Genomic DNA, 14,993 nt, shown 5'->3' with positions numbered 1-14,993 from the left:
AAATCAAATTCCTTACAGAGATTATTAATTGTATATTCCTTTTGAAATTAGCATTGTCTTTGTTAAGAGCAGAAATATCATAGAACCACAGAATGTTTTGGGTTGGAAGGGACCTTAAAGATTATCTAGTTCCAACCCCCCACCATGGGCAGGGACACCTTCCACTAGATCACGTTGCTCAAAGCCTCATCCAGCCCAGCCTTGAACACTTCCAGGGATGGGGCATCCACAGCTTCTCTGGGCAACCTGTTCCAGTGCCTCACAGCGAAGAATTTCTTCCTCATATCTAATCTAAACCTAACCTCTTTCAGTTTAAAATTACTATCCCTTGTCCTATCACTACACTCCCTGATAAAGAGTCCCTCCCCTTCTTTCCTGTAGGCCTTCATTAGGTACTGGAAGGCCACTATGAGGTCTCCCTGAAGCCTTCTCTTCTCCAGGCTGAACAACCCCAACTCTCTCAGGCTTTCCTCATAGGAGAGGTGCTCCAGCCCCTGATCATCTTCGTGGCCTTCCTCTGGACCCACCTGAGCGGGTCCATGACTGTCTTACGCTGGAGGCCCCAGAGCTGAACACAGTATGCCAGGTGGAGTTTCATGAGAGCAGAGTAGAGGGGGAGAATCACCTCCCTCAACCTGCTGGTCATGCTGCTTTTGATGCAGCCCAGGATGCCATTGGCTTCCTGGGCTGCGAGCGCACATTGCTGGGTCATGTTGAGCTTCTCATCAACCAACACCCCCAAGTCCTTCTCCACAGGGCTACTCTCAATCCACTGACCGCCCAGCCTGTATCCATGCTTGTGATTGCCCCAACCCAGGTGCAGGACCTTGCACTTGGCCTTGTTGAACTTCATGAGATTTGCACAGGCCCACCTCTCCAGCCTGTCAAGGTCCTTCTGGATGGCATCCCTTCTCTCTAAAGTATTAACCACACCACTCAGCTTGGTGTCATCCGCAAACTTCTGAGGGTGCACTCAATCCCATTGTCCATATTCCCAACAAAGATGATAAATAATACTGGTCCCAATACGGACCTCTGAGGGACAGCACTCATCACTGGTCTCCACCTGGACATCGAGCTGTTGACCGCAACTCTTTGCATGTGACCAGCCAATTCCTTATCCACCGAGTTGTCCACCCATCAAATCCAGGTCTCTTGTGTTAATTAAAATACTCCTGGAACTTTTCGGTGAGAACCCAATTCCCGAGACAATCCCCTACAATCATTGTCATTGTATTTTAAGTGGTCTGAGACGGTACAAAAGTCACATATAAGTACAGATGAAGAATTGCCAACTCCTCTGATTTCACTGTCGGATTCACGATATTTGATGACATTCTTGACGGTTCAGATCTGGTTATCTGAGTACATGATTTGTTAGACACACATGTGAGTTTTGGAGATACCTGATTTCAAATGTTCTGTCTTGACAATAGTAGGTTATCTTGAAAGGGCAACACCACATAATAACAGTTCAAAGAGCACTGAAATACTAACAGTTGATTAGTAAACTGTTATTGGTAAATTAGACCATAGTAACTATCTACTCAGCTCAACCAATTTTTTGAGAGCATAGCAGAGTTATCTACCAAAACGGCCAAATCCCAGCAGCTCAATTAGCTTGTTTTTGGGGAAAACAGGGAATTCCTCTCATGCTGAATGAAGCACTGAGCCCTGTCTGCAACACTGGAACAGGGTTCAGCATAGACCTCCAGTCCCACCCTCGGAATTGGGAACACGTAATGTAGGAACTAGCTGAGTGCTGCAGGCAGGCTCCACAAGGTGTGGGTGAGGCGGGGCAGGGGGGAAAATGAGCAAGATATTGTTTCGGTCAGGCCTCCAAAGCAGAAAGCACCCCATTTTGGGGCAGAGTGGAAGAGAAGCAAGAAAAATAAATCATTGTCTCCTCTATTCTTCATGAGATCCAGGACAAGAGCAGGTTCTCAGCAGCACGTGAGCTTCCCAGCAGGATTTGTCGCCTCTACCTCCCAGAGAAGTCATGCACAGCTGAATTCTGCCTCTCACAGAGTCAGCACCAAAAATGGTATGTCTACACCATCACAGTACTATACCACATAAAAAAGTCCATTTGGGTTCCTGAGCAGTAGAACATCAGCACATAATCATCCAAAGTTCTTGGCTCCACAGTGAGCCTGGGTAAACAATTATGTCACAGCTGTCCTGCAATTATTCATTCAGATCACAATCCAGTTCTTTCTAAACAAGAGTGATTTAACTCCAGTAACTCTCCCCCCTACAGGACTGATTCCTGCCATATTGCCAGGACACCACACTGCCCCCACCCCATTCACTGTCCTGATCTCAGCCACTGCCCAGACTTTTGTTGTGCTGGGGCTCTACTAGAAATCGGGCCTTCTATGAAAAGTGTAGGACTTCCCTGGACAGTCCGTGGAGTTGTACCTCATGCAGGTGGATGTAAGTGGCGTCTTCTCTTCTAGCTTGGACTGAATATGACAAATACCATTCTCTGAGTATGATCAACAGATCTAATCCCGAAAAATCAGATATTTTCCCTCCCTTCCAGAAAAGCAACTAAAGCTGGTCTTTCCCAAAAGATTTAATTCTCCAGTTGTTAAAAACCTGTCCTAAGACAGCAAGCAACCCAAACAGACGGCATAAGAACTAGTAATCTTCATTTCCCCTGCATTGTTTCAGACATAACGTCATGATATGCACAAGTAGGCAGGGAGGGGGGGGCAGCTGAGTCGCACACTCCAACTAAACAAACAACTTTTGCATGGTTAGACCACCACCACAGGTGAGGCAAACCGGTTTTTTTTTCCAGTCATCAATAACCAACATGATGGAACTACAGCCAACAGAGAAGGTTTGTAGTCAGATCAGGCTACAAGGCTCATACTCCAGACACCACCGTACACAAAACTATCCATTCCCCTTACAGAAAGGTAATACACATGTTGATGGAGGCAACTGGTAAACACATTTTATCTAGCTGGTCATGCCTGTCAGTATGTCTGCTTCCATAAGCCAAAGCCAAGAAGCTCTGAGGAAAAAGGTATTTGGAAACCATGGCAACATACCCTTTTGGCTGGTAAAAAGAAAGCAAAGAACAGCCATCGCTGCTGCTAATACAAAAAAATGTATTTGTTTTTCAGAAAAATTTACTTATCAAGTTCTTCCAAAAATAGTCATCCCAGACATCCAGACACCAACATACACAGTCAATATCTTTTCAACTAAACTGACTTTCCTATGCAGGAATAGAGAGAACAGTAGAGAACATAAGGAATCAGCAAATGTAGTAATATCTGTTTTAAACCGGGGCACAGCGTAGATGGCTGTAGTGACACTGCAAGACCAGCTCTTCATTGCCATGAACACTGTACAAGCTTTATGCGTGAACTGCTGGGTGCCGGCACAAGAGATCCCACACAATCAGTGCCGGCCAAGAAGAGTATTCAGGTACAATAATGGTAAGCAGAAGTAAAGAGCTATTGACAGGAGATGTAAAGGTAAAATAGATACATGTAGTGACCTTCTGCATCTTATCAAGATGGAAATCAACGCAGGAGATGCTGCATTTCCACACAGTGTTCCTGGTTTTAGCTGACAGCAGTTCCTAGGGACCACAGGCAGCCAACAGGATGGCTGCTCAGAAATGCTGCAGATCAGTGCCTTATATGCCTAAGGACTAGAAGTAAACAGTAAAGCTCTCTAATTCCAGATTAAGACCCCCTCTACTACAAGGAGATGACCATTCTTGCTGCCACTTGGATTCAACCTGAAATCTAACTTTTCTGCAAGTGATAACTTTAAGGGTAATGACCAGTATCGTAAGAAAGATTTTGATGTAATTTTTCCTAATCAGAATTAGAGAGAACATACAGACTTCACTGCAGCAAAAGATGTGTGATATTTTAACCTACAAAGTTTAACTTTAAAAAAAAAAAAAAAAATCAAATTAAGGAACTAACAAATTGGGTAAGAAAAAACATTTCCAGGAAGACAAAGCTCTCAAAACAAAGTTTTTGAGCCAGAATCAGGAGAGCCTGTAAAGGCTGACATTGCATCCTGAAGCAATGCCTCATTATGGCTGAGAATCTATTTAACAATTAAAATTACTTTAAGTATACAGCACATGTTTTGGGCTATGAATATAACTTATTCAAAGAAAAAGCAGCATAAACCAGAAATCTTCTATGCCTGGCTCATGCAAAAGCCAAGTTTAAATTAAGATTTAATTAAATTTTTGTGGACTCTTAATTCAAGCACATCGTTGGTGATGCTCTCTGTTGTTTGATTTTTCAGAAGTAAATGTCTGATTGAACAAGAAAGCAAAAACTGCAAATTTCATTATTCTTATACACACCTTCCTGGCACTATAATTTATAGCTACGTTCAAATTAAAACATCCTCAATTAAGAAGTAAGAATCACCTCCTGCAAGACATTGTGAGTAAAAGTACAACTCTGGTTTCCTAGAGGAATATATGATTAAGAAACCTAAACTACTAATTTCTTAGAAACCTCAAACATTTGGAGGCTCACTAGAACATAGTACAGACACTACAGCACTTCTTTTTAAGCCTTGAAACTGCAAATTTTTTTTTTTTTAACTAAACCTAAGCCAAACCAAGAATATAATTCAAAAATTGAAAAAAAAAGAATTTAATTTGGTCAAGGATACGTGCCAGATTCTGTACTGGATAACTGTCCTTTAGCATGACCACAAGTCCACAGAAAAGAGCACTTCAGATGCTGGACATCATGAAGCAGACATTTCTTTATGTCTATACCTTACAGAAAGGGTAAGAAAAGCAGCTTAGCAGACCAAGCAAAATTACTTTCTATGCTGAAGGGGTAGATAATATTATAGGAAATTCTGCTTTCTCAGAGTTGATAATTACTTTGGTTGCATAAATTAAAAATAACTCAATAATTCTAAGGGTGACTAGAATACAACTAGAGAGCCATTCTATCCTCTCTTATATGCCACTGCAATGTTTTAATAGACTTCCTCTGTTCTCTTGTTTCAGGAAAAAAACCCACAACATTTCTTTCGCAATTTTCCTGTCATTATATCAAAGGAAAAATGCCTGCATTTCAGTGTGGCTACACATGAAAAGATATTTAAAAAAAAAAACCAAACCTGTAAGAGTGAAACTTTATGCAATACATAATTGAAAAAAGAGTTATTAGAAAGTTATCCCTTAATTTATACATGATTAAGCCCAAAGAAGCTATGGGGACCAAGTTACGCAACATCTTTAACATAAATGGGGGGCGGGGGAGGGGGCGGGGAGAACTGTGAATCTAACTTTTAACTTGTGTTTGGATGAAGTATCCAATGTTGGAGACCACCATTTAAGTTAATTCTGCAGCTAAAGTGTTCATATTTGACACTGGAGAGGAAGAGACATAGTTCTTTTAAGAAGGAAAATTCAAAGTTAAGAAATAATTTTATACTTCAACATTACACTTTAAAAAAAGTCTAACTCACTAATTGTCATTTCATGTAATGAAAAGCACTCATACATAGCAAATCGCAGTAATTTGAAACTGCAACGATTTCTAACACTGAACGTTCACATAAAAGTGTCAACATTTTTCATTTCACCTGAGCCTCACCTCCACATTTTTAATACATAGGAGTTCTAGAAGGACTAAATCTAGCAACCAACAAACATTACAAGAAACAGACTAAAAGCCTATAATGGCAATGTTAGGAAAAATTAAATATAAAAACTGAAATCATATAGAAATACAGAAGCTCTTATTCTTCACCAAAATCCAACATCTCTACTTCATTATAGAACTCTTAGAAACAAAGTTGTTCCTATACATGTTCTGCAACACCACATAGTATCTTTGCAAACATACTGTATTGCCCTGTGTTAGTATGATACAGGCTGGTTGGCATGGCCATTGCAGAAATTCCAGAAGGTGCTCCTTCATCTTCTGACTTTTCTTCTTCTTCAATCTTCGGTACTGCAGGAGCATCTGATGAGAGTTCATTCAAAATTTTTCTAAAAAAGAATGTAAATAACTTTATATATTTGAAATTCCATATCCATGAGAAAACTAAGTCACTGGCTTTTATCAGACAGTTCTGCTGTAACATATAAGCTGCCTTTAAAAACCAGAAAAACCAAAATAAAAGTTCCTTACCGGTATGAAGGCCGCCTTGAAAGTATTTCCCTACGTTTTTGAGAATCAATTATCCCTTCCGATTCTGCAGATTCATCTGCAATCGATGCTACCTGTAATAGCAAAGTTTCTAAAATTCGTAACTTCATAAAAAAAGAAGATAGCAACAGAGTAAAAGATTATTTTTTAAAATTCCTTCCATGCTTGCAAGTTGCACTTATTTATCACTAATCATGTGATCTTGGACTTCTTTTTCCAAAGCAAATCACAAATTATGAAGTTAGCTACACATAGCCACTTAAGATGACATCTTCCATTTGAAAAAGGAAAAAATGAAAATAATCCAGGTTACTTTTTTGTGAATGATACCTAGAAAAAGTACTGAAGACAGAAGATTTCTTTAAATATAAAAATATTACACAATTTAATTAACTTTTGAAGTGAAATTAAACATTTAAAATACAGAATACTATACTAATGCACCTAAAATAACAGTATACAACACAAAAGCCTCTTCACAACCACAAAGCTATTTAGAAAATAAGTTTATTTAAATATACACATTTATTACACTTACCAACACATATTCATGAACACAAATACATTGCTTAGCAATACTGTGTGAGTTTTAGAAACCCCTGACAAGTCCACAGCGTCTCATTTTCTCAGAACTTTATTAGTAGCATTTTCACAGGTTCTTTTTCTCTTAAAATTACCCAAGACAACATTAAGGCCTGGAGCTGAATCACACTCTTTACCAGCAACTATCTTATTACACAGAACTGAAAATGATTATTGAACAAGGAAAACGCACAATTTTCTCAACTCATTTAACTACTCAGAGCTACTGGTGCTTAAGATTTCCAAACTGAAACAGTGCAGTGAAGTTAGCGTGGAAAATGACCTTTCCACATAAAGACAGACCAGACTGCAGTTTCAGACTAAGCGCTGTGTTAAGCTAACACTGAATAAACATGAGTTAAGTGACTAGAAGGCTGGGTGCAGCGGAGGCTTCTCTGCAGCTCAAGGAAGACAAGGAAGAGCTCTAGAACTAATGCAGCTGCCAGGCTCGAGTGCTCAGTGCTAGAAACAAAACGTGCTTGACCTCAACAGAAAATGACTGGCTGGAAGGCTCTGGAAATTCATAGGCCTGGGTCACCCCAACTCAAACCTATAAAACTACACCTTGAAAGAACTACAGGTTATTGCAGAATGAAATTGTCTCTTCACTTGTTGATTTTATTACATTCCAATTCTGTGTAAAAATATTTAATGTAGCCTCATTTTGCTGGGCAATACGTAGGAAATGTCATTAAAACTCTACACCTGCCTAACGAAAAAAAAAAGACCACCTAAAAATAATTAGAGGTACTTCTCCATGTCTACAGATGTATAGCTCCACACCAGACTTCAGAGCTGACTGGCAAAGAGCTTCACAAAGTTTGTATTCATCTTTTTGCAGGATGGACCAATGGTGACCAGCAAAGACATCTTCTGAAAGGCATTTCTCTCCAGTGCCCTAGAGCATCTGCTTGTGTATCGACCTTCAAGCCTCTAGTGTAAACCTTCAAAACTAAGACAGTATTACATAGCCGAGGGCATGGGCATCCTATCTCAAAACAGAACTCTCATTCTGCGGGGGGGCAGGGAAGGAAATCGATTTGTCCCAGGACAAACAGCAGGAAAACAAGATCTTAGTGCCTTTAAAAACTTCCGTTCCACTAAGGGTTACCAGGAGCCACCCCTAGTTTGTGAAGATGGCCAAAGAGGTCAGGAACAGTCGTACTTTGGGAAGAAGGTAAGGAAATCACAAGACAATTTAAGCATTTTAATATGGAAGATGACATTTTCTGCAAGAAATTTCAAAAGTTCTAATTTTCATCAAGACAAAGAGATAAATTTAACATTTCAGTTTGTTCTAATAGCAAACAATCACGTTTACAATGCTAACCAATGGAAACCATTGTCATTTTTTCTTGGACATCGCTCAGACTTCAACTTTACCACACCACTCTGTGTTTGAACAAATTTAACTTCAAGCTCATGTTAGTCTGCCAATACCTGATACATTACAGGGGGGGAGCAAAGTAGAAAAGTTAAATAACAGTCTGATCTTCAAACCCTCCTACAAGTAAAACAACATTAACAAAACAGCAAGGAACATGATATAGATAAGCTTTTTTTTCATCCCAAAAGCAACAGCATTACAAGAAAAAATTTTGAACACCTTCCAGTTTAAAGCTGCAGGTGTTTGAGGGAGAGGTCATGCAAGCTTTAACATCAACCTTCAACACACTTTTTTTTGTGTGTAATTAAACTGATATCATTTCCCAACTTCCCCACTGTCTGGCAGAGATAGGATGTCAAGTTAAAGCCAAATGATCTGGAGGAAATGCCAGGTGACAGGATAAAGTACTTAAGAGGATCACAGAAGGGGTGAACAATCTGTGTAATGGAGTCTTTTACAGCATCTTCAAGCCCTTCTTGTAGAGTCACCTTATTTGCCATTAGCATGCTCAAATGAAACCCAAGCAAAACCCTGGAACTAACTGGTCAGTATTAATCAGGACACAGCTTTCCTGTCTCTACTCCTTTGGGAAAAAGACGACAGCCAAAGTTCACTCAATACAACAAACAGTCGACTTCCACTCCCCTAAGAGGACGCAGCAGCAGCCGGCAAGAGATTCCAGAGAAATTCCTCCTTCTGAGCTTTCGAACAAGTCCTCTATTTTTGCATGTATATCCTGACTATACTGACTTGAAGAAAAGCAATGACAGAAACTGGAAATGACTGTAATATGCTTATCTGATAAAAGTTCACTCTGGTAAATTACAGTTAGAAACAATTCCATTAAAAAAAAAGGTATATATTTTGAATACTCTGATTTGACTTCAAGTTTGACCAAACCCAAGTCTCTTGCCATCTACTGCACCTTCAGTAGTGATCTAGAATTTCAAAACCTTACCAGGTCCCATCACCTACACCTACTGCTTACAAATAAAATATTCAGTATCTGGCCAAGGTTTTATTCTTTTTCTCTAACCTCTAAGACAAATCATACTTACATATGCCTTTTTATTTATTATACTTGAAAGCTACTAAGAAGTCTCAAACGTTAAAGGTGGCTTCTCAAGAAGACTGACAACGCATGTCTTTTCCTTAACATGTTGCAATGACTGCAGGTTAAACAGTTCACACATAAGTGTATAGCCTCTCTTACCAGAGATCAATTCTGTTTGCAAAAAGCAATTCAGTTGACATTTCACAATCAGATTTTAAGAAAACTAGAGCAAAGGCATTCCTAGCTACAAGAAAAACACCAATGGAAGGCCAAGTCATTTTCAAAACACTGCAAGTTCATTCTCTCTAGTCTTTCTCACTATTTAAAAGCTCTGAAAACTCTTCAGCATTTTGCACCGGTCCCCCTTTTCTAACATCAGCAACTTTAAACATGTGAAGATTTGCCAAATAAATGTTTGAGGCTGCCCTTATTTTTGGTCTTTACATATCCACACCCACAAAAAGCAATACCAGATGCTCTAACAGGGCCTGCTAATAACAACAAGGAATTATTTGACTATAATATGGTTACTTCCATTACATCCAGATGATCTCCAAAAATACAATATGAGATACTTGCAAATTTATGAGTTCGTAGTCTCATTAGAAACACAATGTTCATAGAATTTAACAAAACAGACAAACAGCAAGATACACTAAAGTAAGGCCACGTTATTACACAAATTTGCTGTTGCGTAAGTTCCAAGGTTCCAAGACATAATTTCTTAAAAGATAAACAGGAAGCATTAAGGAATCGCTACACAATGCTCATAGAGCTGCTACTGGTTGGCGGTTTGCCACCTTCCCCCCTGCCGTTTCCCGCACCATATGAGTAAATCTTGAAGCACTGGTAGGAATGAAGAGAAACTGAAGATGGGGGGGGGGGAGGGGGGGAAGAGCTATGAGGAACCAAATATTCATGAAAATGTAACAATAAAAGAGCTAACCTGAACAGCTTGCATGTGTGGTGATTGAATGACTGAGGGCTGTGTGGCTTGAATGACACCCTGGACATGAACAGTTTGACCAGAAGGCAACTGCACTAGAGTTACAGCTGGAGATCCTCTTCCAGCACTCGATGCAGCTACAGAAACCTGCAAAAATTACAATCATCATGTTTAAGTAACATGCCTTAAGACTTCAGCAAATGCTTTTAGAAGCGGAACTAAAACAAACTGGTTTTGATGCCATATCTAAAATAGCTTAGATGTGTGTAATTATCACACACAGAAATAAGCTAGTTTTACTAGTAAAAGTTTGGTTTGTATCTTTCCAAACAGCATGGAAAGCTTAAAACTGTCCCCTAACAAATCGCAAATCTTTCTTTTTTTTTTTTTTTTTTTAAATCCAGAGACTTCATGTTTTCTTTTCAATTAGAAACAACCCTAAGCTATCACACACTAAATCTGCTCTCGCTAGCATGAGGGTTAGGAAGACCCTCAAGAAATGTAACAAAAGATACCAATATTCACTGAAGTGGTACGTTGCTGCAACAACATACAGGGTAGAATGTTCTTACTCAGGAAAAAAAAAAAATTTAAAAAAAAAATCCAGACCTGCTTTGGTTTTGCTTTGTTTGTTAGGCAAGAAGTTATGCTTTTCAGATAGCTGTCTCAAGAGACATGAAAAATTTTCAGATAGCAAAAAAAACCCTGTTAAATAAAGCAATACATGGATTTGTAAATTGATTTAGTTTAATAAATTCTCTTTATGTATATATTTATATATAAAAAAAGCATTGGAGTGCTTCAATACAACAACAAAAAGAAAGAACAGCTGAATCTTCTTTAAGTCTAGCACAGCTGAAGAAAGTGTTCTGTTTAGGAATAATCTGATCCCTTTTTCTCATGACATTTTAGAGCACACACAGCTTTCCCCAGCCCTTGGCTCTCAACCATCGGTACTGAAGGTGAACGGGTTAAGAAACAGTTAAATACCTACAAGCTAAGAAATAGTTCAATATTTATGGTATTACTGTTAAATCTATTAACAGAAACAAATACTGAAGAAAAGGGAAAACACTATTATTGATCTCAAGTTGTGTGATGAAACCTCTCTAAACTCAGAAAAGGAAGCTAACGACAAACATAAATCATACGATAAAAAGGGATACCGTGTTTTTCAAAGTAAACACCATTGAAAAAACTTATTTCTATATCCTGCATGTACAAGAACAAACCCAGACTCATAGCTAAAATTCTGTTGTTATTTCCTTCCTAGATTTGTTCTCAGCCCCAAAAGGTAACTTGTATGAGCAGTAAAGGTAAAAAGAGATGACAGTGAGAAGAAAAACATGATGAATGCTGAATATAAAAAAAAAAAAAAGTTAAAGTTTTGTATTTTTCTGTATTCACACTGAAGGGTTTTTTTAATTCCAAATATTAAAGAAGCTCTCATTCCTGATCCATAAGCCATTGCTTGTCTGGAAAACATTCTTTTCTTGAAGCAAGAGAAAAATTTTAACCACTATTAAGATGCACTACTATTAAAAAGACCAAATGTTGGCTCAAATTATCTTGAAGAAACAATGTTTCTAGGAAACAGACAGGATCTTGTCAACATTCACTATGTAATTGTTCAATTGTTATAGGAAACTGAACTGCTTTTCAGGAAATAGAACAATTGAGAGAATTTCTAACCCCAAAATGGAAACACTCATTTCTTAAATGGTATTAAATGGCAACATGTAAATAGGACATACAAATCTTCTTCCCAATCTATGAAACAAACATTATCAGAAATTTATCAGAAAGACATATTCGAGATTGAGATCTATAAAGTCTCAAAGATCTGAAGAGTATGATATATTTTGTGTCAAAGCTGACATCATCCTAAACTTAAGCTTCAAGGAAAGAGCATGGAGCAGTCTAAATGTTTACAAAACACGCTAACTTTTCAAAACATTACAAAGGCAATTTCACCAAACCTTTCGATTCACTGCTATCTTTGTCAGAGCTGCAATATTCTGTGTATCAGAAGAACTTTCTGAGTACAACACACACGAAACAGTACAAGGTGAACAGTTTATGAGTTTCTTTTTAATCAGCAATGGGTCAGGCACATATAATCAGGAAGTAATCCAGTACTCCAGTAATCCAGAACCTTTTGACGCTATCACGCATAAGTGCTGACTAAAACAGACTTGGCAAAAAAAATGACTTTCTGACATCAGTGATGAGCGATGCAACCTTTAACATCATTACTTCAAGGGCTGTCTGGCACAATGACTGAAAACAATCCACAGAGGCACCTCAGGAACACAGAGGGTGAGGGGAAGCTTAACACATTAAGCACCTGGTTTAATAGTCTAAGGGTTACGTTCCTGGCAATGGCAAAGAGACTTCAGATGTTGTAACGTCCTTTGGGGTTCTATCCTCTTAGGTATGCAACAGTCAAGTCTAATAGCTTCCACAACTACCAATCATGCATTCTGTCATAGCAGTATGGTCCCATACTTCGTATGTTTGGAAATATAAGTGCTCCCTCTTCCAAGATGGGAGAGAAAAGTAGCCAGCAAAAAAGATCATTAACTACCTTCATACTGAGGCACGCATTGTTTCAGAGAAAGGGGTTACTCATCAGTTATCTGAAGTCACGATGCGTTGTCCATCTGAACAGTTATGCTGCGGATATATGCACTCTCATCACCCAAGGTCAGATAACTTTTCCCTACAGAGTACTACAGAGGTTGCATTCACATTCAACCCCTCATACCTTGAAGACTGCTGATATGAAGTACGCAATGCACAGCTCCATCTGATTTCTGTCCCTGCCGTAGAATCTAAACACTACGAGGACTCCAGAGGTAAAGTGAAAAGTACTTCTGGAAAAGGAAAACACAGAGCAAACCCGTCCTGGATTCACCTAATAAAAGAGCAAAGGACTCGCCACACTCAAGCACTGAGTAGCCTCTATGAGGAAAAGCTGAAGACAGGGAAGTTTTGGTCAATTCCAAAGCTAATGACAGAAAAGAAGCACATAGTTTTAAGGACAACAAGGTTAGGCTGATTTCAGCCATTTGGTGACAGCATACCCTTGAGGAAGCAGAAAATGGTGACAAGGCTGCAGGTTTATAATGCTGTAGCATCAATTTTGCTGAATGTCCTGGACTTGCATTTGGCAGGCTGGTTTTAGAGCCATGTTTACAACAGCCTGGCAAACTTCTACAGGGCTCAATCTGATGGGAGCAAGATTTAACACAAAGTTTGACGCCAGCAGCCCACAAGGAGAATACCCCTTAAGTGCTAAACCTGAGCAGTCTCAGCTTGCAATGGCTATGCACTCCGGGCTCTGGAAAACTCCCTCTGCTCTCTCTGACAGCAGTTCTCACATTGTAAATCCTGACCCATGTCTAGTTCAGGGCCAGCACCAAGAGGCCAACAGATGGTATCTCAGACCCAGACAGCTCTACTGATAGACAGAATAAGACAAAGTTTACAAAAAGCAATTCAAAGAACCCATCAAGGATGTAGGATTACAGAAAAAAAAAACCCACACAACTGAAAGTATTTTTGTCAAATATGAGAAAGGTTAAGTACATTGCTCTTACATTTTTAGAGCTATATTTAGGGTAGCTGAGCACAGGGCAACACAGAATGCAATATGGCCTCTAGAAATCCTGCAAAAGGAACATGTAATTTCTCTTTGAATACCAATGCAGATGTAACCGTTCTAAGATACAAGTTTGACTATCATCAACATTATCAGAATATTTCAATCCAAATTCAATTCATTTTAAGAACAGCCCTATATGTATTAACATAAGATCTACGCATGTAAGACAGAACCCATGGAGCCCATCTCAAAACAGGTTGAGAAATTTTCCACCTTGCACGTTTGTTCTTCCCTGAAGAAAAGGCATCAAGCTTCTGTTCCAGCAGCTTCTGAAGACAACCACCAAGGTTTTTACAAATTAATACTTTCTTACCTAATTCTTTTGGTGGCTGGATCACCAAAACAATACCATGTCAATTCATTAACTGGCTGAAAGTGAGGGATGCAAGAAATTCCACTATAAATGCGATCTTATTCTACATTAATTACTTTTATTTTAAAAAATTTTAAATATTTTAAACAATAACCCTTAAAGACAGAAATTGTCAATTTTGCTTCAATGGATGAAAGATGCATCTATGCATCTCGTTTTTGCTAGTTTCTAATTTACTAATTTTTACTTTTGCAGAAAAAGTAATTTTACTTTCATCCCCCCAAAATTGCAGGAGTATATAGCAATATCTATTACACAAATTAGGGTAAAAAAAAAAAAAAAGGACACTATCTTTTCTCTACTAATAATGTATAATAGGTCCTCCTTAGCATTGGAGGTTACCCCATCACACCATAGTGCTCCAGCCCAGACATTCTTAGTGTCTCCCCTCCCTCCCCAGGGAAGACATTAAGAGTGCTTCACCATAAAACAATGCCTGCCCTCCAGAGATTGTCATCTTATTGAATACCTTCTCTGCCTTTTTAAAACTAAATGCTGGGTATTTCTTTAAAAAGCCTGAATTCCAGAGGAGAGAAAAACAAACCCACAAAAAAACACCTCCTGTGCAGTTGTATCCCTCAGCATTTTGCTAGTCGTTCCCTGGCCAAAGTCATAATTAAACAAAAAATTGAGCAAATGAAAAAAATCATAAAATTCCATCCGAACATAAAAAAACTCCACCCTTTTTTACTGTGAGGGCAGTCAAATACTGGCACAGGTGCCCAGAGAGGTTGTGGAGACTCCATCCTTGGAGATATTCACAACCCAGCCGGACAGGGTCCTCGGCAGCCTGCTCTGGCGGACCCTGCTTGCGCAG

The 14,993-nt window shown here is 38.9% G+C and overlaps 1 protein-coding gene across 9 annotated transcripts in view; it reads right to left on the bottom strand.

The window, feature by feature from the left end:
• Positions 1-14,993, bottom strand: part of CREM (cAMP responsive element modulator) — a 39,534-nt gene that overhangs the window by 16,029 nt on the left and 8,512 nt on the right. For 4 of the 9 annotated variants that reach the window (XM_082324074.1, XM_082324072.1, XM_082324068.1 and 1 more), the window contains 3 exons: positions 10,137-10,283; positions 6,150-6,241; positions 5,862-6,007 (listed from right to left, as the gene is read on the bottom strand). The exons of 1 other annotated variant lie outside the window; for it this stretch is intronic. In XM_082324074.1, the coding sequence (XP_082180200.1) occupies positions 5,862-6,007; positions 6,150-6,241; positions 10,137-10,283 (385 nt within the window). Of the gene's footprint in view, positions 1-1,033; positions 1,468-5,861; positions 6,008-6,149; positions 6,242-10,136; positions 10,284-14,993 lie in introns of those variants that run through there. 4 more of the 9 variants (XM_082324077.1, XM_082324076.1, XM_082324075.1 and 1 more) reach the window with 2 other exon arrangements.

This window comes from Platalea leucorodia, assembly GCF_965183815.1.
Source record: "Platalea leucorodia genome assembly, chromosome: 1".
Lineage (NCBI taxonomy): Eukaryota > Metazoa > Chordata > Aves > Pelecaniformes > Threskiornithidae > Platalea > Platalea leucorodia.
Note: the sequence above shows the minus strand (reverse complement) of the source record. Positions and strands in the feature narration are given on the sequence as shown.